The sequence below is a fragment of the Euprymna scolopes genome, chromosome 23, assembly GCF_053919585.1.
Source record: "Euprymna scolopes isolate OS-2025 chromosome 23, ASM5391958v1, whole genome shotgun sequence".
NCBI classification, from domain to species: Eukaryota; Metazoa; Mollusca; class Cephalopoda; order Sepiida; family Sepiolidae; genus Euprymna; species Euprymna scolopes.
The window spans coordinates 55,859,646-55,887,538 of NC_136504.1; the positions used below are offsets into that span (position 1 = coordinate 55,859,646).

General features: G+C 35.5%; 1 protein-coding gene across 1 annotated transcript in view; it reads left to right on the forward strand.

Moving 5' to 3' along the window:
* LOC145245909 (sperm flagellar protein 2-like) overlaps positions 1-27,893 on the forward strand; it is a 246,690-nt gene that overhangs the window by 140,649 nt on the left and 78,148 nt on the right. Inside the window, exons 19-24 of the mRNA XM_080107652.1 lie at positions 5,647-5,740; positions 11,144-11,295; positions 13,961-14,088; positions 17,081-17,147; positions 19,307-19,516; positions 23,538-23,654. Coding sequence (XP_079963778.1) covers positions 5,647-5,740; positions 11,144-11,295; positions 13,961-14,088; positions 17,081-17,147; positions 19,307-19,516; positions 23,538-23,654 — 768 coding nt within the window. The remainder of the gene's footprint in view (positions 1-5,646; positions 5,741-11,143; positions 11,296-13,960; positions 14,089-17,080; positions 17,148-19,306; positions 19,517-23,537; positions 23,655-27,893) is intronic.

Here is a 27,893-nt window from a genome sequence, read left to right on the forward strand (position 1 = left end):
TGAGTGTGTTTGTATGTCTCGCAAAAACTTTAAACACACGCGATCGATCCTCATGAAATCGGTATCCTTACGAAGCTCCGTCTTCTGGACGACAAATATCCAAAAATTGGCCAAACATTAATTCCTTCACTCTCGACTCGACTGTTTTTTACAAGGACGAGTCACTTTTTTCATCAACATTTTTTCAAAGTCATTGACTACCCTTAATTCCAACGATTGGATTGACTACCCTTAATTCCAACACTCGCGACTTCCCGTTTTGTGACTTCCAGTTTCGCAATGGACACATCAGCTAACATGTTAGTTTTTTTTTTCAACTTTTTTGCCTCCTTCACATTACGGGTTCGAGCCTGCCTGCCTAATACCGCATATTTTTTTAACACCTCTCTCCACCCAGGCTGCCTACTGTTGTTTTTATTCCCACCTCCCGCTACAACAAATTTTTAAACACCTTTAGATCCCCCCCCCCGGTTCCTTACTACACCACCTCTACACACCTGCGCAACGCCGGGCACCCCCGCTAGTTTATTTATAAGGGCTAAATCATTATATAGTCTGCTCCCTAAATTGCTCCATGCCTTTCAACTAGTTGCATTTTGATGAGCTACTTCATAAATTACTCCATACATTTCGACTAGCTGCTCTGTAAATTGCTCCCTGCATTTTAACTTGCTGCTCCCTAAATTGAGTGCATTTCAACTATTTGCTCTGTAAATTGTTCCATACGTATACTGTGTTAAAAATTCATAGAACTTTAGATTATTGCAGCTAATGTCAGGAACTTGAAGGAGTCAGTTCTTTTGATGATCTGAGGATATCTTTTTCTTTAGACATCTCCTAGGTTTTACAGTACCATAGTAGTATGGTTGTGCCGTGAAGATTTCCTGGGGGTCGAATCTTAACATATTGGCACGGCGTCACAAAATTCTGGGGTCTACAAATCACATGTGTAGGTTAAGCCGTCTCATTAACATTAGAAACAAAGTGTACTATCTGTTCTAATATTATACTTCACTTTTTCTATCCTTAATCAATGGAGGAGAAATCCTTCTGGACTGAGACAATTTTTATTTCTGTTCCTATCCAGAGTGCCCCTTTTTAGGGAACTTGATTTTCCCCACATTAAAATTCGATCTTGTGTCTAACTCTGCCCTCGTGGAGAGGCAAGTAAATCGAAATATTAGATATTTTTTTTGTCTGTTAGAGAAGGTGCATTTTAAATTCATTTACTTTGCAGCTGGTTTGGAATATTTGATCAAAAATAACATATTTGTTTTTCTTGTATAAATATCTAATTTATTCATTAAGATTCAATTTTTTCATCCGTTAATGATTGTGTATACATCTCATGATGACGGTATTAGTATTCATATATGCATATCTTTCAAGCCAGGCAAGTTTTAAAACTGGTTTCTCTCAATTGAAGAAAGGAAAATAACGGCTGTCAATCAAAAAGGTATTGCCATCACATAATATCTTATTGAAAGTGAAGAAACCTTGACAGGCTCAACCTTTGGCCCATTTATATTCTGTCACTAATGAGTCGCTTCAAGATAGGTGTATTGAGGGAAGGGGCTGACAGTTATTTCTCCAAACAATCGTACCAGGTCCCCCCCCCTTTTTTTTTACTCATGTCCACTCCTTACAAAGCATATCACCACTTGGAAGTAAGGGTCTACTATTTGGGGCCATGCCTAGGAACGATTTACAAGATATCTATGTTACATTTAAACTTCTGCATATCAGTACAGCCAGGGAAGCAAGCAGAAGGAAGGGAATTCCAAAATCAAGCTGTTCGAAGGAAGAAACTATTAGAATAGAAAGCTTTCTGGCATTTAGGGGCAACAGCAGTTAAGAAGTGAGATCTTATTGCTAAGCGTGTTTGTCGGGGATATGCATGTCGAGGGGGTACAAGTGAAACAAGTTCATCAGAACACATTCCATTAAAATATTTGTAAAACAGGCACAGTGATGCAATATTGCGGCGATGGGACATGGGCTGGAGCTTAGTTGATAAAGTGGGACCGATTAGATTGACAACTCTTTTTTGGACTTTATCTAAGAGGGAGAGACTAGTGGTAGATGCACCAGCCCAGATGTGGAAACAATACTCCATGCATGGGTGAATGGTGGCCTTGTAAAGGTACAGGATACTCTCAGGTATGAGTAGTCTTCTAGCTCGATAGAAGGAACCCACCTTCTTTGCAGCAGCCTTTGCAATGTTCTCTATCTATTTGTTCCAGTTCATATTGCCCGCAAATGTTAGGCAGAGGAGTGAAATTGATATCAACATAACATTTTGATATTCAGAAAACCCTGGCTATATCGTTTAGTCAAGTCCGATTCAGGATAATGCAAACAGAGAACTTTGGTGTTTCTTGTGTCACAGCACACGATTAATTTGACACAAGTTGATATTTTTACTCTATTAGGTGTCAGCTAAGAAAAGTAACTCCTGCTCGAGATATATGAAGTTATCTGCCCCTGTCCTTGTTTGGGGTGATTAAAATAAGATATAACAATTTGAAGATGTCACAAACAGTTAAATAATAAATATTACGTGTGGCAATAAATAATTCCTTTGGAATATAAACTCCCAGACCATCACTTCATGTTATACTAGTAGGCTGCACGACGTTGCCCAATCATGATATGCTTAAATATATTTTTAATTCATGCAAATTACATATTTATTTTAATAGAGCTAATTCTCTACCAATTATTATATTGTACCTAATATATAATAGTGATATAAAAAAATGACTTGGGTGCCATCAGTTAGAATCAAAACCGAAACATACAACTCTCCAACCTCATCTCTTAGCTTCTGAGCCACACTCATACACATATGAATTGTTAAAAATAACGTTATTTAACCTATGAATGTAGGTTTGTGCATGCAAACATGTTTAATCGACTACTCCTGCCAAGGTCAACTGTTTTGCTTTCAATTTTGACCTGTTAGCAGCAATCTTTGCCTGCTAAAAACCAAATTGAAAGTGTGCTACCGATTCAAATACCCTATATATCAAATTTAAACTCTGTCGACCAAATATTCAAGGGGGTAGAAACTTTTCACACAAACAACGTTATTTTATATATATATATATATATATATATATATATATATATATATATATATATATATATAGTTGTGCGCAAAAATATTCGACCCCTGTCTAAATTTTCTTGTTTCGTTGAATCTATACTTCAAAAATCTTCATAACGCCTTTTAACGGCTAATTATGAATAAATTGTATATTTTTCAACAATAAATGAGGAAAAGTAATTCGAGATTTATAATATATATCAATTTATTTACAAAAGATATAAATATGGATGTTGCAAAAATATTCGACCCCTTTAATTTAAAGTTTAAATAAAAGCGTCATTAAGTTTATTATTTTAGTCTGACCTTGTATTTATTTCCTATAAATAATATTTATGACTCTACTGAATCTAAAATCAGTTCAAATTGAACTTCAATGCCATATTGAATGATTGAATAATTGTTTCAAATAAAAAAATTCTTTTTCAACGTCAACAAATCTGCAACTATGACAAAGAACAAAGAGTACTCTGAAGACAATAAAAAGAAAGTAATCGATGCCTACCAGTCTGGAGAAGGTTATAAAAAATTTTCAAAGGTTTTTCTATACCACTGTCGACTATTATGTCCATTATCAAAAAATGGAAAGTAAAAGGGATTGTATCAAGTCTTCAAAGATCAGGTCGTCCAAGAAAAATTACGACACGTGGGGCTAGGAAAATTGTTAGACAAGTTTCAATAGACTCTAAATCTAACCTAAAGGACGTGCAGAACGATTTGAAGAATGCTGGGTCAGATGTACACTTGTCAACTATTCGTAGGGCATTAAATCGTGCCGGATTGCATGGACGTATTGCCAGAAGGAAGCCCTTACTTTCCAAAGCTCATCAAAAGGCTCGATTAAATTTTGCAAAAAAGTTCCTAGAAATGCCTATTGATTACTGGAATAATATAATTTGGTCAGACGAAACGAAAGTGGAACTATTTGGACTCAACCAGCAACGCAATGTTTGGCGAAAAGAAAATACTGTTTATAATGTGAAGAATACCGTTCCAACCGTTAAGCATGGAGGTGGATCAATCATGGTGTGGGGCTGTTTCAGTATAAATGGAACTGGAATATTAACCATAATCGATGGAAGAATGGATTCAGTAAAATATCAGTCCATACTGAAAGAAAATCTTGTTCCGTCTGCGAACCAGGTGCGGCATGGAAGGAGGTATACCTTTCAACAGGACAACGATCCTAAACACACTTCAAAGAGCACTAAGGCATGGTTAAAGAATAATAAGGTGAAAGTTCTAGAATGGCCTTCCCAGTCTCCAGACCTAAATCCGATTAAGCACTTATGGCATGATTTAAAAATTGTGGTACATAAAAGAAAACCATCTAATTTGATTGAATTAAAACAGTACTGTCAAGAAGAGTTGCTTAAAATTCCAGTGGACAGATGTAGAAGTCTCATTAGATGTTATAGGAAACGTTTACTTTCAGTAATCAAGGTCAAAGGAGCTTCAACCGAGTATTAATGAAAAGAGGTCGAATACTTTTGCAACATCCATATTTTTATTTTTGTAAATAAATTTATTTATATTATCAAGCACTAATTACTTTTTATTATTTTTTGTTGAAAACTATACAGTTTATTCGAACTTAGTCGTTAAAGAAGGTTTGAAAGATTATTGAAGTATCCATTCAAAGAAATAAGACAATCTTGGTAGGGGTCGAATACTTTTGCGCACAACTGTATATATATATATATATATATATATATATATATATATATATATATATATATATAGAATGGAGGTGGAAGGACCTGAATACCCAACGGAGGGACCATCCTTCTTGAAAAAGCCCGCACAAATCGGGCGAAACGTTGAGTATTCAGGTCCTTCCACCTCCATTCTATTTTTATATTGTCGGATTTAATACAGCTTAACAACCATATATGTATGTATGTATATATATATATATATATATATATATGTATGTATATATATATATATATATATATATATATATATATATATATATATGTATGTATATATATATATATATATATATATATATATATATATATATATATATATATATATATATATATATATATACATACATACATTTCTGTATGCTGGAACGTTTTCATATTAAATTCCATACAATTATGCAGAATGTAGAAACTATGCGTAATATAGTTCAGCATAATAATGAAATGAAACCAATTATCTAATAAGAGCCATTAAAAAATAAATAAGTAATTAATTAATGCTCGTTTTTCGAAGGAATATGCAAATTAGTAAACCCTCCTGTAGTCGCACACCTATTTATGATTGAGTATATTAAGAAGTTCATTTGAATCATTTTTAAGTAGAGAAAGTCGGCTTTTAATATCAATGTCACACTGAGAGAAAAAAAAAATTAGCTCAACTCCACAGGTATAAATTTACAAAGTAAACTGAACTCTTCTTAGTTCTATCATTTCTACAACAGATGAAGTATTTTATGATTTTGCAAGACCGTAAACCGATGAGCGTATAATTTCATGTACTATAATTGAAAACGTAAGATAGAACTTATTTCTTTATTTCCACAGACAGTTGAAGAAACCTCTGCAAAAATTTTAGAAGATACAGAGGACGAAGGAGAAATAGTAAAAGAAACCACAACTGCCAAAATATCAGAAGAAGGTAATATTTTTTATTCATATGCGTGCAAAGAAAAACAATGATAATACAGGAAGATGTAGTTGTCAAATTTGAATTCTGGAATGTGATTCTCATCGTATACTTTTCATTGTTTTAAATACATATTCACTGCCGGTCCCATCCCTTTCTCGTTTTGGCAACTGGTTCACAATAATAGAAAGAAAAAGTAGGGTTTGTATTACTGTACACATAGATTCGAAAAAGTTGTCAAAAAAACAAATATATAACAAATAAATGTTATCAAAGGCAAGATAAGTTACTTTTCTACCAAACTGGATATAATTTTCGTGTTTTTATTCAATGTAACATGTTTATTCAGCTCGAAAAACATGCAGTGTTTACCGATGTATTGGAAAATTCAAAATGGCGGCCGACTCTGTCTTAAACACGGTAAGTTCGGGAAAAAGTGTTATAAATAATAAACTAGACAAAATACTGTTAGAAATTCGCTCAATATATATTACCGTGACATAGGTTGACATATATTCGGTATTTTTTTAATAGTATTTTGTCTAGTTTATTATTTATAACACCTTTTCTCGAACTTTCCGTGTTTAAAAGAGAGTCGGTCGCCATTTTAAATTGTCCAATACATCGGTAAACACTGCATGTTTTTCGAGCTGAATAAACATGTTACATTGAATAAACCACGAAAATTATATCCAGTTAGGTAGAAAAGTGACTTATCTTGCCTTTGATAACATTTATTTGTTATATATTTGTTTTTTGACAACTTTTTCGAATCTATGTGTACAGTAATACAAACCCAAAAAGTATTATCAGTAGTCGACTAGTTTCAGTGTTTCTTTGAAGACGTTCACGAATAATAATGAAAAGTAATTTCTTCTGCCCCCCCCCCCATACTAACCCAATACTAATTTGACCCCTGACTCCAAACAAATAAATTGCTGTGGTGTCCACCCTACGGATAATAATGAAATCTTTATCTTACTATAAAAAAAACTGGGAGAATATGTCTCTTTGCGTTATACACAGTTTATGCAGGTAAGTGGCGATGGTCAAGTGGATAAGGGTAGGGACTGACAACCTGGGTGTTCCAAGTTCAAACTCAGTTCGTTCCACTAAAATCACTTTCACTTTGGATGTTAGCAACGTTCACGTGATCCCTCCAGTAAGTAGCCAATGTCATTGTAGAGAGAATGACTCGAAAAATATCGGGGAAACCAATGCTAACACTAGAATCTTCATATTCGTACGATATAATGATGACAGCTTATACACACTGACGGACGAAGGCATTTTTTATTTGTTGTATCTGTTTTCCAGTTCAATATATTTTGTTTCCATTAAATATCAAGTTGTGTCTTTCTTCCGGACCCATATCGGCCCCACACACAAAATAAATATTAAAGTATTATTTCGACCAATTTTATGCCGATCTTTAATAGTTGAATTGTTACCCCCCCACCCCCAATATTTCTGTTGGTGAATGTGCCATCATACTCAAACAAGTAATAGTACGAGATGTTCTATGCTAATGACTTAATGTTTTTTCTGCGAGGGGGGGTAATCATTTATCATGACCTGAAGGCCACTCGAGGATAAGCATTAATGAATGTAAGGTGGTAGTGTAGTAGTCGTCAATAATGTAGATTGGGAAGAATTTTCATTATTTAAGAACTTGTTTGCATTCACCTTGAAAGCTACAATATTGTAGTCGGCCAGGAAGCATGTCAGTGGAGCAGTATTCCACAAGCGGACAGTTCTAGGAAATATACTTTGTTCATGGGATCTTCGTTTTGATTTAGGCACAGATTGAGAATGGGGGAAATTGTTGATAGCAGTTGAAGTAAGGCGAGTGTTTTTTTTTTGTGTGAAAGTTTAGCCAGGAGGAACCATAGATTGGAGCTCAGACGAACACTTACCATGAAAATAACGATATAGCAAAGACAAACTCACAACGCCTCTTCTGTGGGAAAGATGTTGCAGGGAATAGAAAAGGGCATCACCTACTAGGTTTCGAAGCCAGTTTTGAACTCTATCAAGGCAGAATAGGTGGTGCCGAGCAGTTCCTGCCCAGATGTGGCAACGGTATTCCATTTTAGAACGTACTTTGCTGTTATAGAGATAGAGGATTGCATTGACAGTGAAATACCTACTGGAGCGGTAGAGTGATCCAACCATTTTTTTCATTGATTCTGGCAACAGATTTTATGTATGTGTTCCATTTCAGATCAGGAGTGGCTTAATAATAAGGACAGAAAAACAGCATGTCATCTTTCATCGCTGGCTTAATTAATTTTCTTATTAAACCCGCGATGAAAGATGACATGCTGTTTTTCTGTCCTTTTTATTTCTCGATCCCACTTGATTGGAGATCAGTTTTTCTTTGTACTACTGCACTCTCCGAAATAAGATTTTCATTATTTCTGCTGCTTTGAAAACTTTCCAGCCGGAATATTAGCATTACACTGTATTTAATTTTGGAATTCATTCTCTCTAAAGAATTATTTTCGTCTTTCGGATTACCTTGAGAGAATCTTCATGCAAGCTGAAATATTATGCGTGGTTTATTTTATTTATTTTTTTTTTTTACAAATCCAACATTTTTTCACTTGTTTTTCTTGGCAATTCATAACTATAATAAATTATTGTTTCACTTAATGCAAATTCTAGCATTGCTGCAAATATAATTTACTGATTTCTTTCTGTCCTCTGATGAGAAGAATAGCAAGAATAGAATTCTTTGAAACTCCACGGAATAAGGACTTTGTAAATTGTTTTTTGGAGTATTCAGTCGAACAATAAATTTTGATTGTAAAGTTCAACTTACAGTTTTAATTTTCTTTCTCTTCTAATAAGCTCTACTCTCTATTGCGTATTGAGCTTTTTTATTTGGTTGGGATTTAATTATCTATATATAAATACTGCTATTTATATTAGATTGAAGTTTACCATTGCGTATTTCAGGTAAACACTACATCCCTTTTATTCCATTAATATATATATATATATATATATATATATATATATATATATATATATAAGTAATAGCGTTCATATGTGTGTGTTGTGTTGTGTGAGTGCGTGCGTGCGTGCGTGTGTGTGTGTGCAACTTATAACACGACGAAAACCCAGCTGCTTCCAGTTAAGGTATAACACGAGGAAGACTGTAGAGTTTACTGGTACATAAGTGTAGTTCTAGGTGGTTCCGATTCAAACACTCACAAAAGTCTAATAGCGCTGTCTCGGCCGCTTCTACGATGACAAGGTTGATGTGATATTCCTGTAGTTCTTGTCTCCAAAGGGGTTAGCAGGCGAAGGAAAACTATTTTTTAAAAATAAAAGAAAATGTCCAATGTGTATGACTCAAAATCTCCAGGGAGGATATGCGCTACGGACTGGATGCCGGGCGGTAGTTTGGCGATCCTCGTCTTTTGTTGGATGTTCGCTGAAAAAGAGTAATTCAATTTGGTATCATTCATCTGCAGTAATTCGCAAGTTGACAAGTGACGAATAATCGACTCTGACGAAAGTTTTAGTTTTGTTGTAAGAATCAATTATTAAACTAATTCTGATTACTAAGAAAAGGTTATTCATGGACAATTATCAGCAGGAGAAAAACAATAATGTGTTATACTACTCGATAGTAACTCAAACTGAGCTTTTTTGTTCTTTTTTAACAACCGATTCTCTTCTCTCTTAGCGGTCGGTCAGTGAATGGGGGTGTTTTTGCGTCGGGTGGTAGCGGACTGTAACTGCGAACTCCCGACTGATAACAACTGTTTCTAATCCACTCTACGGCTCCTTTTAAAGGAAGGAATGGGTAAGGTTTGGGCTGCTCTGGGTTTCTCATCCAAATAATCCTTGTTCATTACGTCATACTCTGATTCGCCTTGATTGGCCACATCACCCATGCATATAAATTAGGTGATTTCCCCGACAGCGACCAAATTTTTCTGTTATCTGGGTTTCCACACAGGTTAACTCTAGGCTTTGAATTCAGGGTCACTTCGAAGACAAAACACAGCCCGATAACACTTAACAATCCCACTCACAAAATAATATTAATGTTCCCGAAATTGTTTTTTTTTCTTCGTGTATTTTGTATCAGCGATCAAACCGTTTTTCTAGCAAGGTCATCCGCTAGTACCCCGGGATCTCCTACAGTCCACACTACTGAACCGATCATGACCAAACCTGACATGATTATGGCCTCTGATCTAGGAATGGTGCACACTATTGTTCAAGGTCAAAATCAAAGGTTAATGTCGGGATTTACTGTACGGTCGAATACTCACGAAGCAAGTACTTGAGCTTACATCAAAGTCCCGTGCAACGCGCGCATATTTTTGGTAGTATATATATGTAACACTTAAGATAATCATCTGCCAATCTATGAACATAAAATAACTTACTATCCAAAGGTTCCTGTATCTAGCCAGCCATTACTTTTAGAAAATCTCAAGTAGGTGATAACCACGACAGGAAACTTTGTCTGTAGAACCATTACATTTTTTTTTACGTAGACAAACAGACCTCTGTGTGATCTACCCCAAATCAGAGATATTTCTCATGTCTTTTCGCGTAATTTCTCTTTTTAGTTAAACAATACTCACTTGCAGCAAGTCTGTTTTTCGCATGCATTGCAAATATGCAACCCAATAAACACGCAACCGCCTGACGCATGTTTACAATGTTATATTTGCATTATAACAAAGTAGAATAATTATATATTTGAGTGTTACTGCAAGTGAGGTTAAGCAGGGTTTTGTATCACGCCAGGAGCTACAATTTTATGTCGTTTTTCGGAATTTATGTATTTTCCATAAAAACACCAAGCCAACTAATAATATAGTTCAAAGTACATACTTTCAAAGTACATACAAAATATTAAGAAGAAATGAAGTTTTTATACGGATAAATGAAGTTCTTAAAAGATATACTATACCATTTTAGAAAAGACTATCAAACTGTAGAGATTAAAGGTGATCTTAGGTGAATTTTAACATTCTTTGGAAAATCCTTTGAAAATTTTTAAAGATTTATATATCAAGACTAAAATAAATACGAAATTGATCAGTTTAATAAAAGAAATGAAATAAGTAAATAATAATAATTATGAATCACAATAAAAACTAATATATAAAAATTTGAGAAAGTTGATACAGTCTCGTCGAGAAATCAAATGAATGTAAAATTTCAGATGTACTGTTTAGTTGGCTCCATTCTGTAAACTGTTAAAAAAACTGAAAACAAAGAAATTGTCAGAAAAGAATAAGTTTTAATCACAGAACAACAGCCTTTGTTTTCACACGACTGGAACAAAACTAAATCCGACGAAATCGTCGTTTAAAAAGAAAGAACCAAGAAAAGATTCAATGTTAAAAATATGTTTCATGTATTGTCTTTTGAATTTTGCAGATCTCAACAGCCCTAAATGTGAAGAGCCCAAGGACGATAAAAATTCCTATGTTGAACCGGAACCGGAAGTTGAAATACCAGTGGTTCCGAGTCTCCCAGCCATTGTACCTGGTTCTGCCGAGTGGGAATATGTTGCCACAGACATTAATATGGTAAGTCAATTCTGACTAGATGAAAAACTTACTATCTGCTACTTAAATGAATAGATTATGGAGGTAACTATGAAAACATAATGTGTTACCTTTGGTCAAAGTCGTCTGTTCCTTCTCTCATCGGATCCTTTCGATTATCGATACTTCTTGAAGATATTCCGATACAAAACTTATTTTAGAAGACTTCCAGATACTTAAAGAACATTTTTGTGAAATTTCATAAAAATCAGCCCAGCCGTTTTTGAGTCACTAGGGAACGAACTGTCCCCCTCTCACACACATATACGCTCATGGACAAAGTTCCTTTCATATAATAGTAGATAATAATAGACATTATTGCTTTCATTTTACAAACATCGTTAAAACAACTTATTTTGCTGAATCATAACTTTTTTTTTTTACTTTTTCGTTTTTTTTTCTAATGATCTTTTTTGTGTTAAAATATATAATAAAAATAGATTAATGTATGTTTCATGTAGGTTTCATATTCATCACAAACGTTTTCGATTGTTCGTCGAATCATTTTCAGGTGACAACAAGTCAACCTATTTTTGAAATTCTCTTCAGCTTATTTGTTCATTTGTCTTCTCTCACCTGCAGATCATTCGACAGAGAATCGAAAACATTCGTGATACATAGGAAACATACGTTATTTAGTTTCGAAATTAACATTGACAATGCGTTTTTGATAGGAAGAATTCCATTGTAATTGCATAGTTTAAAACGATGAGAAGTATGAATGGATATATCTTTCTTAGAGCCAGATATTAATAGTAGTGGATGATTAAATGGTCATTTTTTTTATGGGAAATCTTATATTTAGTGCACCTATTCTATTTGGCTGTAATTTTTCTGTCTGCTATAAGACTCTTTTTTTTTTAGATGCGTGTGTAGAGTAAAACGGTTCCGAATTCCAAGTATTTAGTATCAGTTACAACGTATATCCCGTTTCTGAATTTTTGAGATGAGGGTTGATTATTTGTATTATTATTCATCGGACTATTGTTCTCATCTTTCGGTCGATATAATCCTCAGCCTTCTTCAGGTGTATCTTGTTGAATTCAGGAATTTTTCTGTCAAACTCGGGAATTTGGAGTAAATAAAGGATTCCGCTCGAAATTCAGTCCAAATTCCCGAGTATGACAGAAACATTCCTGAGTTCAACAAGATACACCTGAAGAAGGTCGGAGGTTATATCGACCGAAACGTTGTGAAAATCACACTCAAGATGAGAACAGTAGTCTGATGAATCCAAATAATACAACGTATATCCCCTTATCTATATTATATTTCTCTTTGTCTTTCTGTCTGTTTGTCTGTCTGCTTGTCTGTCCGTTCAACCCTTTTCTTTGAAACTACTGGACTGATGTGACTTAAATTTTGTATGCGCATTTGTTATGATAAGGCGCAGTGAAATAGGTATTATGGTATCCGTTCACTGCACATTTAGGAATTAATAGGGATTAGTATTTAATGCAAAAACGAGCACAAATTTAATCATACTTAGACATCAATTTGGCATAAAGCTTTCATTTTAAGTAAACGGGTTATAACTTTTGCCCCTTTTTAATGGATTAAAAAGTTTGGTTAGGATTATAATGCTCGCAAGTTAATTTAGATGTTACAGCTTTTATATTTTATTCGAGTGGCTTTTAAAATTCAAATGACCAGTTCCATTTCGTACCTTTCTTAAATAATTTATAGACTGGAGCTTGTAATTAGTGCATTTTAGGAATAAAATTGTTGTAATAATTTGAAATTCGCAAATAAAGTTGTAATATTAATTCACTTGTTTGTTGAGGCATATAGTTTTTTAATATTGTAGATTTCGTTGGGTCTGGCTTTCGACATTTTTTTTTTAATTATGTCTGCCAAGTATTTAATTGTTGTTTAAAATTTCGCTTCGAAATTTTTGAGATGAGAATCGACCCATGGCGTAGTTGATAAAGTACTTGGTAAAATTCAGTTTGTTGAGGTATATAGCTTTTAATGCTGTAGATCTCATTGGCTCTGGCTTCCGAAAAAATTTTTAAATTATGTCTCCCAAGTATTTAATTGTTGTTTAAAAAATTTGCTTTGGAATTTTGAATATGAGAATTGGCCCATAGCGTAGTGGATAAAATACTTGGTAAAATTCAGTTGTAAAGTTACACTCTTATAGAGGTTGAAGATTCAATCCTCAGTTTCAAAATACAATTGGAAATTATTTAGGACTTCTACTAATGACTACTCATTACTGACGGAACGATAGCATGCTATCCCCGTGGATTAAATAAAAGGTTCAGTTCGAAATTTCGTGCAGATCCTCGAGTTCGACGAAAGATTCTTGAATTTTCCAAAAAGATTCTAGAGTTCGACAAGATACAGCTGAGAAGGTCGGAAGTTACATCGACCGAAATGTTGTGAGAATAACATTCAAGATGAGAATAGTAGTCTGAAGAACCCAAATAATACGAAAAAAAAAAATAATCCCCAAAATAATTATAATGCAAAGAATCCAAAAAATAAGAACTACACAACTCTAAATGCTTAGCTTAAAGCTGTATTATTTTATTTTTAACACTATTTTCATATATGCATAGTTTTGTATTATATGTTTGCATTGGATATGAAAATATGTTTTTGATAATTATGACGTAATGTTTATTATTTTTTTTCTATGCAGGAGATGGCTACTAATTTGGCATCGTATTGGGAATCAATAGAAAATACATATGTGGACAACTGTAAGAAAATGTTGCGGGAAATCCGATCAGAAAGAAACAGCATCAAACCTTATTTTCAAGATGTAAAGTAAGACTGTGTAGCTCGAGGAAAGCTTTTATGATAGTCTATTGGCTGACTATCTTTTGGGATATCATATCGAATGAAGTTGTTTTGTTCTCAGTGTCTTCTTAACTCTTCACGTTCTCCCAGCAATAAAATAATATTTTGCTCTTCTGGTGTTATGAATATGAACACATCCGGGTTCCTCCACACAAGAATGTGATTGGCTGCTGTAAGCCATAAATACGGACGGTTATCGCAGCCTGGAAGAGACGTTGAAAGATACGCCGAAAGTCTAGAGATCAAGCATTTTACCAGCTGCAACTATGAACAACCATTCATTAAGGCGACTTACTAGATTGTATTACTCTAACTTTATCCAAGACCACGCGCTTGATTAAAACAAATATATACTGACTTATCATCTACGGTTCCAGATTTCAAAACGCATCTCTGATCGATGTTCTGTTGACACGTCGCAAATTGCTATCTGGATGTTTCGTCCCTCAGCTTCTTTTTGTTTTTCAGTTAGTTGTGATAATGGAAGATAATTACAAACAACACAACAAATACGCCATTTATTAATTTCATTTATTGCGGACTATTATCCTCATCTTTCTTAGTTGTTGTTTCACGACGTTTCGGCCAACTATTCCTCTGGCCTTCGTCAGGTGGTAACCGCGACGAGATAGGAAATCCGAATCTCCTAACTGCATTCTCAGCAATTACTGCCTTCCATAGTTGCTGTCGTCTCACCACGTTTTTGGCCAATTAGGCCGCTAGGTAGGATTGAAACCGTTATCTTCAGACAATTTTCACCTGGAACCGTAGAGATTCAACGTTTCTATCCACTCTGCTACAGGCTCTGAAGGGCGATCAATGTTGGATTTTTTGGTCTTATAAATCCACGTTTATTTACTATCTGATTTTCCATGGTTGGGTCCATACCGAATGGTATATATATATTATTTCATTGGAATTCATTATTGAGATGAGTATTATTTATTAATTTATTTATTGCGGACTATTATCCTCATCTTTCTTAGTTGTTGACGAATGCCAGATGAATAGTTGCCCGAAACCTTGTGAAACAACAACTAAGAAAGATGAGGATAATAGTTCGCAATAAATAAATCAATCCTACCCAAAGCCGGCCAGAGGCTTACTTGGCGAAAACATGGTGAGACGACAACAACTATAGATGGCAGTAATTGCTGAGAATGCAATTAGAAGATTCGGAGTTCCTATCACGTCGCAGTTATCACCTGACGAAGGCCAGAGGAATAGTTGCCCGAAACGTTGTGAAACAACATCTAAGAAAAATAAGGATAATAGTCCGCAGTAAATAAATTAATAAATAATACTCATCTCAATAATGAATTCCAATGAAATAATATAAATACGCCATTATTTGTTTCGTAGTTCGTTTTATGTTTCTTCCAACAATTTACAACAATACACATTTAGAAAAGCCGTAATTTCTCGACTTATCCGTGTAATAGACATCTGTTCACTTTGACGTTGTATATTTGTCCCCCGATTTATCGGAGAGGGTCCTATGTTTTCAATGGCGTCCGTGCGTCCGTTAGTCCAGACGATTGCCAGATAATCGTCCATTAGTTTTTCTTTAAATTTTGCCACAAATTGTATTTCATTAAATAGATGTGCACAGTAAAAAAAAAAAAAAAAAAAAAAAAAAATTGCGAAGATTCCCGTTGCGTCCCTAGGGGCTCAAAAGAGGTCAAATATGCCCCCAAATGGGCAAAAAATTACGCGTTTTGTCCCATAATTTTTTATCCATCCATTAGATTTTTCTGAAACTTGGCCAAAATGTTTCTATTTTGAATGTGAAATGTCTTTATTGTATGAATGTGCAATGTCTTTATTGTGTAAATGCACAATGTCAATTATAATTTTTTCTTTAGACTATTATTCTGGCTGTTAATATTTGTCTTTCTGATTTAATGGCATACCCCGAAAGGGATATATTTGTTTGAAGTTACTGAGTGGTCTTAGCCACAGTAATCAAGTAATACGATAGAGTATGTTACATTGATGAACGACTGTTCGTAATCATAGATGGTAATATCCTAAAGCTTTAGGTTTTCAGTATACCTTTCAACATCTCTCTCAGACTGCTATGTGCGTCCGCATTTATAACTTACACCAGCCAATCATATTCTTGTGTGGAGGAATCCGGATGTATTCATATTTATTACATCATATCTAAATCCTTGTGGGTCATTTAATGTCAATAGTTATTTATTTCGTACAAAATTTGGCTTGTGGATTAACACAATTATTAGATACTAAACAGTTTATTGAATCTCAACTGATTGTGGGAATATGAGAAAATAAGGCCGACACAGCAGTAAAAGCTACGCATACATACATACATACATACATACATGATGACTGCAACGTCTTGTCAGACGAGTGCCAGTCCCTCGGACACTTAAAGTCCATGAGCCCAAAAATTACTTTCATCGCCACATGATCATTTTTATAGACAAATGCCTGAGGGAGTATCTATACACAGATGATGTTACAGAGTCTTAGCTTTGTACGACAGCTAAGTCTCTCTCTCTCTCGGTTCAAAATGTTGAGATCCAGCAACAAGCAAGAGCAAGATAGCCAGCAACAAGTTAAACTGCAGGCCAGCTTAATGCGGGTACTGGTCTCCCGCTTTCATACATACATACATACATACATACATACATACATACATACATACATACATACATACACACTTGCTCCGAAATTTGAACATGCTGGATGAGCTGTTTTGCATGAAAGGTAAATATTTAGATCTTTGAATGTAGCTATGCTGTTATATATATATATATATATATATATATATATATATATATATATATATATATATATATATATTTATATTTATATGGAAAGAGATGTAAAGAGAGAAAGCAAGAAAAAGAAAGAAAGACAGAAAAAGGAGTGTTGTTATAATACAGATAATTTATTCTTAATAATTTGATTATCATTTTTCTTATTTTAGATTCATATTTCTGGAATATTTAAAACGTCCAGATAATAAACAAGATTTCATAAACCAATGGCAAAAGGTATTTATAAACATTTTATTCATTTTCTGCGATTCCTTGACAATTGCATGAAATTGTACAAAAATAAATTCATTGAGCAGAAAATAATTAATTTCTTGTAAAACGTTATTTATCGCCATACTTAATAAAATAAGAAAAGATTATTCCCGTTCGAAAAAAACCCAAACTTGTAGCTTTTCAAACACAGACGCTACATATACATTCAATATGATTAAACTACTAGCCAATATCTGCTGTGCGTTTTGCGCATATTATCAGTCATAGACCTGTATATTATTTCCTAATTGTTTTGTTCTCTTTATTTGTCGAACGTAACTGGGATCTATTCTTGATTGGTCACGGTTTTAACAACATCACCGTCCGTGCTATGGTTTGACTAATATGTTTACCATTACTACTTTCGTATCCTATGCTTCAAATAACAATATTTCCCCGTTTTACAAATAGTTTAATGGATGAACTGGCAACACTTGTACCGCCTCAACGTACATACTTCTGACTAATCTGACAGGCAGCAAAATCCCCAAAATACTGTTGAGGTCTCTAGATACTTGAAAGCCTTTTACTCTAATAGTTTCTTCCCTTGGACTGCTGGACTTTGGAATTCCTTCCCTGTTTGCTGCTTTCCAGACTGTACTAACATGAAGAAGTTTAAATAAATGTGAACAGACATCCTGCTGCTCAACTCCTTTCATTACACCGCTAGACATGATCCCAAATAGTAGCCCTTTATGTACCAAATGTTTGGGGATAAAAATCAGTAAAGAAAGTCTTTTTCTTTTTCTATTCTTTTCTTTGCAATTTTTAGTTTTTTACATTGATTGTCACTAAACACATCCATTACATGTGGGGAACATACAGAAGGCTTATTGCAAAAACGTGTCTGTCTGCCCTGCAGGCTGAGAAGGAAAAACGAAAAGATCCAATACGGCGACCATGGTCTTTTAATGCTCATGGTCTCGCACAGTTCTCAGAAATTCAAGTTTCGAACGTGATTTTGAAGTAATCCCGAGCACTATAAAAGCAGGTTGCTGGGGGGGGGAGGGACAGAAGCGTTCAAACCTGTGTAGAGTAAACATTTTTATGCGACTCGTCTGACTTTTCCGAACTTGTTTACATTGAACTTGAAGGCAACGATATTGTAGTCAGTCAAGAAGCAAGCCAGCAGAACGGTGTTCCATAGGCAGGCAGTTCTAAGAAAGAAGCATTCAGATCTGTGTAGAGTGAGCATTGTCGTGCGACTCGTGAGACTTTTCCGATTCATTTCCTTTCGTCTCTCAGTCATTAAGTTTAATTAAATGTTATCATGTTCCATCGTGTGGATGTTGCTTTTACACAACCTAAGTTATCATATCTCGAGCTAATGATCTCGAAATATGGCGAAAAGTATAAACAAGTATCCAAAACAATCAACCTTGGAAATATATAGATAATATTCTCATAATACATTGTTTCTTTTTTATTTTCTAAATAAACGTTGTATTGTCCAGCGTGAATGCAGACCCCACGATATCATGTACTCCTTTTGATCAAAACATCAAGTACTCTAATTAATATGATATTTTGATAATTCAGGGTGCGGCAGAAATATTTCCCACATTTTCACATGTGATTTTCACAGTCGCGCTCATGCAGTTTATGAGCAATCATTAATTTATATGGATGGAACTGCATATCAGTGTGCAGAATTCTTCTCACTGTTAGATTAGACAATCCCAAGGCGAAAGCATGTTTTCGAGCTGAACGTGTAGGAGACTGAGTAAGAGAAAGTCTCTCAGTTTGAATACTGTCTGGTTTTGAGGTCTTCCAGGTGCTTCGAGGCTTCCAGGTGGCTTTTTTTTTAAAGTGCCAAACCTGTAACTCTGAAATTTGCAACCCATAGCTGTATTTATTTTCTATCTTGTAATGAACTTGGAAAGCGCTGTGTTGTAGTTACAGATTCACTATTCTTCAAAAGCATTTCTACAATAAAAAAACAATGGGCACCGGTCCAAACCATATTGCTTGATAAGGGTACCTGATAAATAAATGGCAAGTTATTAACTAAATGAAAACATCGTTGCCACTTACGTAAGTTCATTAGTAACACGTGGTTGAAAGTTTAAAATGTGGGAGATATTTCCGTTGCATCCTGTACATTGATTTTTTTTTTTTTGCAGGAATACAATGACATTTCGGATGAGATTCGTTTTGATCAACAGACCCAAAGAGAAATTCATCAAATGGTGGAGGACTTGAGAGAAAAGCTTTGGAATATCTGTGATGAGCAGAGGCAACAGGCTGAGGCGGAATGGCAAGCCATCATGAATAATGGCTGGTACGATGATCTGTTGGGAAAATTATGCAACAGTTACCTCACGCTCATGCAGGTAATAATTTGCTGATGACATCACGTGTTTGAAAAGAATACAATTTATAAAAAAATATATATTCTATAATTTCTAAAAAAATATATTCTACATACGTAGTGGATTACATAGAGATTCAGTACCACTTCCATTGTCTTCCCTGGAGAATTTTATTCATATAATAAAAATTTCATCAAAGCAGAATATATTTAAAAATAGAGGTGCGCCCCCTATAGTTTCCTTAAAACATATGAGAACGCGCAAAATTTTAAATATGAATGTACTAGCAGGAGGACTGGATGTTTCCCGGTATTAAATCATGATCAACAAATGTTTTACACGCCCATATTTTTATTGTCTTCAAAATCATTTTTCATTGTTCAATCAAATCGATGCCTGCTCTAGTTGGGAACCCATTGCAGTGCACCGAGAGGAAGCTTCACATGCCTCTCCACGGTGACTAAGTTTACAATACATTGTAGTCTACATTGCACTGTAGAGAACCTACTGTTGATTTTATAAAATTATTTTTCATATATAATGCCCTTAATTAAAGTTTAAAATGCAAAAGTCAACTATCATACTTCAATTGTGCTTTAAACAAAAACATTCATTTCGAACGCGCCCGTCATATCAAAGAACCATCTTTTGATATATGGCCTTACTGTTTGTGCGGTTACAATGGCTTGAACTTTAGTTTAGAATTAAAATGTCAAGTATCATGGTGTAGTTGTGCTTTAAACAGAAACATTCATTTTGAACACGCCCCTCCAAATAGTAACCATCTTTACATCTTAGTGATAATGCATCTTGTTTGGTTTGAACGGAAGTAGAGAAAAAAAAATAGGACAAGAATTTCTGAAATGGAAAGTATTTGGTTTCGAATATTGCATCATCTCTTCGTTAGGTGGATCAAGGATGACCGAGACAATAATCTATAAAAAGGGAGAATGTGTGTGTGTGAGGACACTTCCCAACATATATACTCAAAAGAGTTTTGATCTACAGACTTGAAAGTTGATATATAGCATATTCAGACATGTGGAAAACTTTGTAATCAGTTTTCAGAAAAACGGGATGCTAAGAGGTCAAAATTGAAAAATTGGTATATGTGTATGTGTGTGGGGGGGTAGGTTTTGGTTTTATCTCAGCCTGAGTATTTTCTTTTTTTTTTTAATTACAAGAAGCGAAATGTTTAAAAAAAAAACAATATTCGCATGCACATCTCTCAGTCTCTGTATTAATTAAAATATAATATTTATGCGTATTTTACGATCAAGCAACGACGAACGGCCAGCTAGTATATCTATAAAAATGAGAATGTGTGTGTTTTTGTGAAGACACATCTCAACCTATATATACTCAACAGATTTTTGACGTACAGACTTCAAATTTGAGATATGGCATATGAATATATGTGGAAAGCCTATACTCGGTTTTTATCCGGAAAAACGGACAGTTAAGGGGTTAAAATTGAAAAATTGGTAAGTGAGGAGAGTCGGATTTTTATCTGTTTGCTAACTGTTCCATGAATGCATATGCGTGAATGGGTCACATGAGAGATTCATTATGTTAGACATAAGTAGGTTTGAAAACACTTTTTTAAGAGTCGGATCAAGTCGGCCTAATGGGTATCGTACTTGACTCAATGTCTTTAGGCCTTGGTTTTGATCTCAGCCGACTATTTTCTTTTTTTTTTTTTACTTTTACAAGAAGTGAATTATTTACCAAAACAATACTCGCATGCACTAATTTTTTGCATGAATTAAAATATAATATTTATATGTATTTCACGACCGGGCAACGCTGGGCAACGCTGGGCAACGCTGGGCGGCTTTCTAGTTTTTTATATTTCACACACACGCACACACACACACACACACACACACACACACACACACACACACACACACACACACACACACACAGGGAGGTGACGGTGGCTAGATGGTTATAAACATGAACTGGCAACCTCGGTGTGTCAAGTTCGAATCCAATTCATTCTACCGAAACACTTTCACATAGTGGTGTTGGCAACCTTCATGTGGTCTTTCCTTCTCATAAGTACGTGACGTCTTTCTAGAAAGAATTTTTACTAGAAAGATATCGAGGAAACGAATGATACGGAATGAATGAATGATTCCCAACAACAGATACACACATATTATTCACCTTCTTGTCAGGAGTTTAAACACAAGATCACCTGTAGTTCTTGAGACACCAGCCCACTACAATGAGTGCAATCTAAACCTCAAAAATACCTCAGCAACCCAGTCAGTATTCCCGTTAGGTGTTCCTCAAGCAATTAGCAATAAAGTAAAGTCTTGGACGGTGGAACTTCTCAAACTGAACAGAACCATGTCATTGGCTTTCTTGGCTCTTGTGGGCTGCGATGTTGGTTCGGCTGTAGAAAATCATTATATATTCTCTCACACTTTTTGAACATTCTATTGATTACTCGTAAGGTTAGCTAGCTGGGGTGACATCGTCCTTTCGAGTATATAAAATTCCTACTGGTGAGATGTTGGCTTGGGTTAAAGCTGGTTTGATACTTCGTCCCTTGTTCGATATGAGCTAGGTTCTTTCCACTGTTGGATCTGTGCCGCGGGTTGCTTGATCTGTGTAAGTTGATAGACTTTCTTCCGTGTGTGGCGTGTTTGATCAGTTGGTAGGGTGCTCGCCTAGCATGCAAGAGCTTTGGGTTTCAAATCCTGAGCGCGGATATGTCTAACGTACTGATGAGCTCGGGTGGGGGCGAGACTCGAGTCTTGGACTTCTGGTTTGTTGGCTTTCTTGGCTCTTGTGGGCTGCTACGTTGGTTCGGCTGCGGAAAATCATTATATATCTATTCTCTCACACTTTCTGAACATTATATATATATATATATATAGAGAGAGAGAGAGAGAGAGATAAAAAGGAACAAGTTATGTGTTCATCAACATTTTGTCTTTATTTCGGGACTTCCTCTGGATACAGAGGAAGTATGAACACATAACTCGATTTGTCCTTTTTATCTCTCTATTTCGTCAGAATACTATTTCCATTATTCTCATCATATACACACACACACACACACACACACACACACACACACACACACACACACACACACACACACACACACACACACACACACACACAACAACAACAACAACAACTCTCCTACAGCCCACACCACTGGACCGATCATGACCAAACCTGGCATGATGAGGGACCCCCAACTAGGGATGGTGCACACCATTTTCAAGGTTAAAATCAAAGATCAAAGGTCATAGCCTATGTATATATACTTTCGTACAACCCACACCACTGGACCCATCATGACCAAACCTGACATGATGACGGTCTCCGACCTAGGGATGGTGAACCTCAACTTTTCCAAGTCAAGGTCAAAGATTAAGGTCATATTTAGCGCGGCTCTTCATAAACTCACTCACCTAGCAATAGTGTACACCAAGTTGAGGTTCGTCACCATCCCAGAGGTGCCTGTGAAGTGGATACCTGAGCGTATAGCAAAGTTTCGCGCAAAGTAAAGGTATCATTGCTAGTATATATATATATATATATATATATATATATATATATATATATATATATATATATATATATATTACTGCAAGTATAACAGAAAGACATGTTTTTTATCATGTATGATTAAAAGTATATATTAAAAAAACAATATGCAAACCGACCTGTTCTGCCCTTACTCAACAGAGCTGTATCGAGGACGTTTTAAAATAGCAGAAAAAATATATACTTAAAATAAATACAATGTTATGGTATATATACAATGAGGGATGTGCCTTAGAGACTAATTACGTTTAATTTTAAGTGACAGATGGAAGGCTGCTTTAAACGAACATAGATTGTCTTTAAAACTTTCAGGTGGTATAGTGGGTGAATATGATTCAAAACAGTAAACGAATCAATGCTGAAATTTTTTGCGGGCGTCGAATTTTTAATCAAATGTTCCATGTAGACGTTACATTCATTCTCCTTGCATCATGAGGAAATCATTAAAAGCTATTTGTGTTCATTTCAGATTGAGGTTGATCGCTTCCAGAATACAATCCATTTACTGAGAGATTACTACAAAATCTCTGATCAGCAAATCCCACCCCAACCGGATTTGAATTATTCAAGACTGCCACTTATTGAGGTAATGCACACAGCTGTTTGCGTGATATTTCTGTCTCCTTTTACTTAATTACGGTTACGGTTTTATTCTTGATTTATCCAGCAGAACTCACGAATACGAATCAATAATTCAGCACATCTTAACCTCGTTTAAAGCTGGTTTAATTCCATAAAATTAGGACCTTCCTAAATCCATTGTTTTATGTATGTAAACTTTATGATATATGGTTTTTACCAATTTCATTTTTGTTTGAATTGAATTATTTCAGAGTCGAACATCTTGCACTTTTAAATGCGTCCTTTTATCATCTAATCTATATATTTATTTGTTAATTATATTTCTGCCTTTATGACAAATAAGGAAATACAAATAGCAACCGACATCTGGGTGAGTAAAAGTGATTTTGTAATTCATTATTCTACGTTTAATTTCTGGCTAGTAAACCATTGTTCTAGGTAAGAACCATCCCTTGAAATGTTGATTAAAAGTATATTGTCTTCTGGATGCGTATGTCTCCTGGAAACCTCGGCCAGTTAATTACATTGTTGCTTTTATTACAAATAAGGAAATACAAATGGCAACCAACGTCTCATCGTGGAAATCTCAGTCAGTCAGATAAACTCTTATCGACAATTAAAACTCTGAGACATAATATATGTAAGACACAGGTTTATTGAATGTTGAAATAGGAAAAAGTGAAATAAAAACAAAAACATTGTTTCAGAAAAACATAACTTTAAATTAAGACATAGCAGAGACAGGAGTTTACTAAACCCTAAAGAGAGCCTAAAGGATCTTGCAGAAAAAATATATATTTAGGTGTACAATAAAGATAGAAAGTGAAAATATACAAATTGTGTTAGGTGATAACTGAGTTGGAACAATTACATTGCCAGGGCCGCTGCAAGAAAGGTGGGCTCTCTCTACCGTGCTAGACAACTACTATCACCCGAAAGTATCCTGTACCTCTATAAGGCCATCATTCGCCCATGTATGGAGTATTGCTGTCACATTTTGGCTGGTGCATCTGCTACTAGTCTCTCGCTCCTTGACAAGGTTCAAAAGAGAGTCGCAAACCTGATAGGCCCTGAACTGGCATCTAAGCTTCAGCCTCTGTTCCATCGACGAAATGTTGCATCCCTCTGCCTTTTCTACAAGTGGTGAATGCTCTGACGAACTGCAGACACTTGTGCCCCCACGACGTGAGCACCCTCGACAGACCCGACAGGCTGCTAAATCCCACCCCCACACTGTAGAGATCCCTAGATGTAAAAGAGTTTTTTACTCCAATAGTTTCTTTCCCAGAACCGCTAGACTCTGGAATTCCATTCCAGGTCCCTGCTTCCCCAACAGTATTGACATGCAGAAGTTCAAGTGTAACGTGAACCGACATCTTGCTCCCCAAATCCCTACATAGTACCCCAGTAGTTGATGCCCCTGATAGTAGCCCCCTACACCAAAGTGGAAAGGCAATATTTCCTAACGGCGATGCCCAGAACAGCAGTAATGGTTCCTCATTCCATATTCAAGATAATTAAATCACCCCAGAGAATTAATGTAGCCGATTATTCTCTATTCGAACAAGCTTGAGGATCTAAATACAACGTGGGTTCAAGACAATAGTCAACTACTACTCTGAATGGTAAATGTGACTATCGACCAGAATGGGACGATGGTATCGCACAGTTAGTTGTTGACCTGCAGGCTTTCAGGTTTTTACCCCTGGTATTGAGCAGACCAAGGCTTAGTAACTGCATGGGAAGTCGAGGAAAGTTTGACATAGAACACACAAAGGAACAGCGCGGAAGCAACGTTGTAAATTTTACTTGAGATTCTATACCTGATGTGTCGTGTTACATACATAGGCAGAGACAATGAGAGGACGACGAATCCTGATACCACTTTCTCCTGGATTTTCACTAGATCCCTATTGGCTGTGTAGCTCTGACACTACCAGTAACCTTACCACGATGAGGAAGAGTTGAAAATTATGAAAGGGGGCACAAAACTGGATACAGGAACGTACAATTAAATCAATGTAAGACTGTGACAGGATTATGTGCTCTCCCATTCAACAACCGCCGGCCTGAATGTTGTTTCTGTGGTCTTCTTCTCTTTCAACTTCTCTTCTGGCCATGTCTTCGTCTCTTACATTGGCAGCTACCGAGGGGTGTGCAATATAAAAATAAAATAACACTAGAAACAAAAGAAAGCACAGACTTCAGAGCATTATAGGACCATAGGTGTGTGTGTGTGTGTGTGTGTGTGTGTGTGTGTGTGTGTGCGTGACACCATTTTCCTTCTGAATTCTAACCTCTACATCTTAATTGACTGCTGAAGTCGTGTTCGTAGTTGATGTCAACTCATCTCGATCTGCGTTCGATTGTGACAAACTGGAAGCTGTCTGCAACTGTCACAATCACAAGACTCTCTATAAATTGTCCCCAACTGTTGTAAACTGTCGCAAAATTCATTGCCAATCCTGAAACATCCCATAAACTAACTCTAAATATAGGTTTACTTTTATGTCCGGTGTTTTGTCTGCCACACCTTGATTAACAATACTATTTCAGCTGCTTTTTGTGTACCTCGGTGAACAACTTCCTATACTGCTGTTATACTGATAAACTTATTTCCTCTCATTTTGCTATATTTTTCCTTTATTTATTTTATTTTTTTTACTTCCTAACAGTTTTTTTCTGGGGATGGAGGGCGTTGATGTTTCACAGAGCTTATGTGTTTATGTGTGATATGTTAATTTTGAATCTGAAGTCGAATAGTGACTTGAAGTGAAAAGGAATTAATATACAACCATAATAACGATAAGAAACAATTCTTAGGATGCGTCCATTTAATCTGTTCAGGTTTTGTGTTGAAAATGCTATTTCAAGCTTTACTGTGACAGATCAACAAAAATGCTATTTCGAACCAAAGCATGACAGACTAACGAAAATGCTATTTATCACTTAATCGTGAAAGATAAAAAGACTATTTCCAACTTAAGTGCAACAGAACAATGAAAATGCTATTTCAAACATTAGCATAATGGACCGCCAAAAATACTATTCCAAACTTAAGCATTACACACCAATGAAAATGTCATGTAAATCTTAAACATTACAGACAACCTACAATGCTGTTTAAAACATTAGATCAATGAAAATGGTATTTTAATTTTAAAGCATAAGCGATGAACAAATTTGTTATTTAAAACTTAAGCATAGTAGACCAACGAAAATTCTTTTTAAAACATAAGCATGATGGACATACAAATATATTATTTAAAACTTAAGCGAAAATGCTATTTAAAGACTGAAACATTACAGTTGAGCAAAAGTGCTATTTAAAAGTGAAGCATAGCAGATAGCTAAAAATGCTTTTTGAAACCAAAAGACCAACGAAATTCCTATTTTAGAATTCGTAGACATTTATGCTGATGACACTACCATCTATGGTAGCACATCAAAGACCGTAAACAACCAATTTTTCTTTGATTCTCTCTCCTCTGATTTTGAGCATGTGGTATAATGGGGAAAGAGGTGGCTGGTTACTTTTAATGCATCTAAAACCAATCTTCTATCTTTACATCATCAACGCTCTCATCCCTATCTAGCATCAATTGAAATGAATGGCTTTCGTCTTAGGAAGGCTTCATGTTTTGACAAGCTTCTAGGCTTGACTTTTACTCTTGATCTGAAATAGAACATGTACATTAAATCCGTTGCTAGGATCACTGAAAAAATGGTGGGATCCTTCTATCAATCCCATAGATGTCTCACTACTGATGCAATTCTCTACCTATATAAGAGCCAGGTACGTCCAAGGATGGAGTACTGTTGCCATATCTGGACAGGAGCTGCTAGAAAGGACTTACCGTGCCTTGATAGAGTTCAAAATAGACTTCGTAGCCTAGTAGGGGATACCCTTTTCTCTTCTTTGTAGCCTCTTTCTCACAGAAGAGATGTTGCGAGTCTGTCTCTGCTTTATTGTTATTTTATGGCAGCGCTCATCTGAACTCCAATCTATGGTCGCCCTTCGCCAAACTTTCAAAGGAAACACTCATCTAGTTGAAAACACAATCAATAATTTCCCACACACTCTTTATCTGTGCCCAAACCTAAATGTAAGATTCCATGAACAAAGTTTCTTTCTTAGAACTGCACACCTCTGGAACTGTCTTCCATTTGCCTACTTTCCAGCTGACTACAATATAGTTGTCTTCAAGTCCAACATAAACATTGATGAGCCGTTCCACTTAAA